We start from the raw sequence: 4,513 nt of genomic DNA, 5'->3' as shown, positions 1-4,513 counted from the left end.
TTTGCACATGTACTGCATTGCTTTTTATGTAATTCCATACATTTACTTTTATAGCCCCTCCCAAATTTTACTTGCATTCCTGTTCTCTAAAGGGGCGGTCCTAGGGTTTGATGAGGGCGTGGCCAGGTTTGGGTGGGGGCGTGGCCAGGGGAGGGAGGTGAGTTCCACCACCTTTTCTCTGAGAAAAAAAGCCCTGTTTTAATGTATGCTGATTAGTGTACATTTAAAGTGATATTCTATTCTATTCTATTCTATTCTATTCTATTCTATTCTATTCTATTCTATTCTATTCTATTCTATTCTATTCTGCAATTAGAAATCCAGGCTGATTGCTGAGTGCCTAGATTGCAATCATGTGACTGCAGGGACACTGCAACAGATGGAACTTTAAGGACCAGTCATAGATACCACTTCTTCAGCGCTGTTGCCAATTCAAATGGTCCCTGAACAAGTGGTTGTTAAATGAGAATTTTGATAAATGAGAGATGAGAAGCTAAAGGCTTCCTTTCCTCATCCCCTATATCCTTGGTGACCTCCTCAGGTGCAACAGCAACGTGGAACTCTGGAGGAAAGAGCAAAGGAGAAAGCTAACCTGGAGGAGGCATTGAGATGTAGCAATGAAGAGTGCAGTAAGCAGGTAAACTTCATGTCTTGGAACTCATGCTTGTTCTAATGTTAAGTAGGATTTCTGTCCTTTCTCTAAGGACCTTGAGGTGGAATACAGGATTAAATCCATGTATCCATAAAGCATATGAAAAGACATAATAAAACACTAAATATTAAATAACCTGGTTGATACCAAATCACCTATATAAAAACAGGGAATTGCGCAGCCGATGTCCAAATGGAGTCAGAGACACTGACAAGAACTTGTAGTTTTTATATAAATAAATATATTTACAGTAAATAAGAGAGGCCAACAGGAGCATAGTCAGGTAAATCAACACAGCAGGAACATCATGAGGTAAATCACAGAGAGCACACAGGGCATACAGAGGAAAAAAGGCGAGAAACAAGGAAACTCCCCCTTTACTCACAGCAACCAATCACATCTCAGATTCCCTCATGCAGTGGCCAGCTTTAACCAATTAGCTATAACTCTGTGTTCTTACTCATTGTCCAACCCTTCACTGCTCCAGCTATTACATTTTAAATACCTTAACAAACACTAGTAACTTCATAGAAACATCCACTTAGAAATAATTTGCCATTGTTTTCTACTGGAATATTTTATTTCCTAGATTGGCCTATCATTCCTTAAATTTTCTGGAGGTCTCCAAGTAGTAACCAGACCTGGCCAGTATCCAGGCCAGGACAAGTTCTTTCAAATGTTGTCATTTTCTGGAACTCTATCGATAGTGTAGTTAAAAATAAATATTCAGAATCTATAAGAAGATAAAAGGGTCTGCCTGGTATTTGAAAAATAATTGTATGGGTGGTAGAGAGGATCCAAGATTATTCATCTGAGGTTTTGGGTAAAAATCTCTCAAGGATGATGTAGATTTCTAGGCAGATGCATATGTGGAAGGAAGCATTCCTTGAGTTTCTATAGCACCAGTCTATATAGATCTTTAAATATCAAAACCAACTGGCTGAACTGAATGCAGATAAAGCTAAGCGATAAGATATTGGGTGAACGTAGCCCCTAAGCTATACATTACAGCCTGTAAGGCTTAGTTTACACCAGATGTTAAGCCAAAATCAAGGAAGCCACATTACGGCATATTGCATTCTGCATAATTAGTCACAGACTTGCTAAAGATAACATGAAAACCATAGGCAGTGTGGTGATTTTAACCTGACACATTTCACTCGTAGGGCAGCATCTTAACCAATGTGCATTGCTAGCTCATGCACAGAATACAAACTTCAGTTTCCAGAAATCAGATTTTCCCCTTTTCTCATTTTTTTCTGAGTAGGTTCAGGTTCTTTTGGCTCAGATCCAGACATCAGAGAACCTTCTCCAAAGCCTCCAAGCCACTGTGAGTGAAACGCAGCGGCAGACTCAAGAGCAGATTGTGAGTATAGTAGATGGGTGACAGTGTTGGAAGTGAAGCAAAGGATAACAGAAGAATCAGAAGAGAAGCCTGGAAAAAATGATCCTGCTATGATGTGCTCAATTTGGGATCTTTAGAACTCAGACTTTAGGTAGGAGGAGTTCCAAGGCTATTGACTTGTTAATTTAAAAGCTATCTGGCCTTCTGCAGTAGAGGTTGAGAAAATAAGGTGGGAAATGAATTGCCTATCTGTGATGAGTAGAGCCTCAGTAGAGGACTGTCGTCCAGATGCAACTATACAATATACCACTGGGGACTTGAGGACAGAAGAAAACCTGTGTGTGGCACTTCTGATTTTTCAACGAAGAGTTGCAAGTGCAAGTTGTTGCCAGGACATTCAATGTTTTCCTACTAGGGATGAGGAGTTTGTGTATTTATTGTAAAATGTCTTGAATAGAGTTTTCTCCTAGAAAGATGGCACATATATTCCTTTCTCCAAATGTACCAACAGTCCTTCCATAGTCCTCAACTTATGACCATAATTGATCCCATTTCCATTGCTAAGCAAGACAGTTAAGTCAGTTGCTTCCCATTTTACATCCTTTTTGCCAGTTGTTAAGTGAATCACTGCAGTTGTTAAGTGACTCATGTGGTTGTTAAGCGAATGTGGCTTCCCCCATTTACTTTTATCAGAAGGTCGCAAAAGGTGATCGTGTGAGTCTGAGATAGTGCAACTATCATAAATATATACCAGTTGCCAAGTGCCTGAATTTTGATCACATGATCACGGGGATGCTGCAATGGTCATAAGTGTGAAACAAGTCACTTTTTTTAGTACTGTTTTAACTTTGAATGGTTGCTAAACAAATGGTTGTAAATTGAAGACTACCTGTATATCTTGTCCACTGTAGATTTGACCATTCCAGACCTTTCCTCACTTATAAACTCTGTGCCTTCTCTTCTGAATAAGTGTTTTTCAGAGGCTCTCATGTAGAATCCTTAAAATCCTCTCTTGGAGACATCAGTGGAAGGATATTTATTGGTTGCTGTCTGTCCCTCCCTCCCCTTGCGGTTCTCTTCCAGGCTGATTTGGCTGCATCCCACAAGCGCCTCAGCTACGAAGTGCAGCGTCTCAATGCCGAGAATGAAGGGCTGCGGGGGATGAGTTCCCAGAATCCTCTCCCAACAGATGATGAAACTAGGAGCTTGCCCAGCACGGTGCCGGTACCTAGACTCCAACTTCTGCTGATATTGAGGTTGAGGAATGAGATTTGCTGCAGTTGTACAGATTGAATTTCACTGTTAATAAAACAGATTTCTTTCTCTCTTTTTCCTTCCCCAGGAGCTGCAAGCCATGGTGTCCAAGCTGAGACAAGAGTCTGCTTTACAACTTCGGGCTGCAGAGCATCAGGCTGAGCGCCTGAGAATTGAAATTATATCCTTGCAGGAGCGGCTGGATGAAGAAGCAGCATCTCAGTCAAGTCTGCAGGGGGCGCTGGAGAGAGAGCGGGAAGAAAGAGGTGGGCAGGGGAAAGTAAAGAGTGATGGTGATCCTGATTGTACAGATAGGAATGAATCTCTAGAATTGGCAAGTGCTAATTTTTTAAAAATCAGTTCCTCTGCATTTAGAAACTTGATATGAGGAATTCTCTTTAGCATTAACAACTTCTCCTTTTTGTTTCCTTTTCTTCCGCTGCTTCTGACTGAAAGAGCTTTTGCAAGGTAAGATGCTCTCAATCTGTATGGTCCATATATTTCCATTGTACCATTAATGCATGTTCACGAACTGGACTTCTTGTCTTGCTTTCCAGCCTCTTTGAATAGTATTCAGAGTGAGATGGAAAGGCTGCAGCAAGGTCAAGAAGAGCTGAATAGAATTCAGGTATGCTTGAATTTCTACCCAGGAATCTTCACTTCTCAAAACTTGATTCCATTGTATTTTTTTCAGTCTGGTGTCCTTGCAGGGCCTGAATTCTCAGAAATTTCACAAATCTTGCAATGTTTGATACAATGTCAGGGAATTCTGGGACTTCAAATTCTAACCTATTTGGAAGCCATCACATTGGGAAAAAGTATGTATTTCTGCCCTGCCATACCTTGCAATTTCACATCATAAAGCAATTTGCTCCTCCTATAATTATTTTATTTATATAATTAATTTTATAATTTTAGTGAACACATGACTTTCTCATTGAGTTTCGATAAACATTAGCAATTGGGCCTGCAGAAAAACCTACTGCACTGGATTATTGACTCGTGGGTTCCTTACTTGTGTAAGATTGGTTTAAATAAATTTTATTTATTTATTTATTTATTTAATTTATATACCGCCCTATCTCCCTTACGGGACTCAGGGCGGTGAACAGGCGATACTAAAAACCACAATAATAAATAAATAGTTTCTGTTCTAAAATCAAATTAAATAACAGGCCTGTTCTAAAAACACCCCATACAAAACCCCCACTAAAACATAATCAAACTACGCCAGGCCGGCCGCACGGAATAGATGGGCCTTC

The 4,513-nt window shown here is 40.2% G+C and overlaps 1 protein-coding gene across 1 annotated transcript in view; it reads left to right on the top strand.

Annotated features, from left to right (window-relative positions):
* LOC107296214 (rab GTPase-binding effector protein 2-like) overlaps positions 1–4,513 on the top strand; it is a 59,519-nt gene that overhangs the window by 41,041 nt on the left and 13,965 nt on the right. The window contains exons 7-12 of the mRNA XM_015825564.2: positions 542–637; positions 1,920–2,018; positions 3,081–3,221; positions 3,340–3,517; positions 3,708–3,719; positions 3,809–3,879. Of these exons, the coding sequence (XP_015681050.1) occupies positions 542–637; positions 1,920–2,018; positions 3,081–3,221; positions 3,340–3,517; positions 3,708–3,719; positions 3,809–3,879 (597 nt within the window). The remainder of the gene's footprint in view (positions 1–541; positions 638–1,919; positions 2,019–3,080; positions 3,222–3,339; positions 3,518–3,707; positions 3,720–3,808; positions 3,880–4,513) is intronic.

This window comes from Protobothrops mucrosquamatus, unplaced genomic scaffold (assembly GCF_001527695.2).
Source record: "Protobothrops mucrosquamatus isolate PMUCROS unplaced genomic scaffold, P.Mucros_1.0 scaffold2689, whole genome shotgun sequence".
Lineage (NCBI taxonomy): Eukaryota > Metazoa > Chordata > Lepidosauria > Squamata > Viperidae > Protobothrops > Protobothrops mucrosquamatus.
The sequence above is the reverse complement of the archived record's forward strand: the minus strand, read 5'-3'. Positions and strand labels throughout refer to the sequence as shown.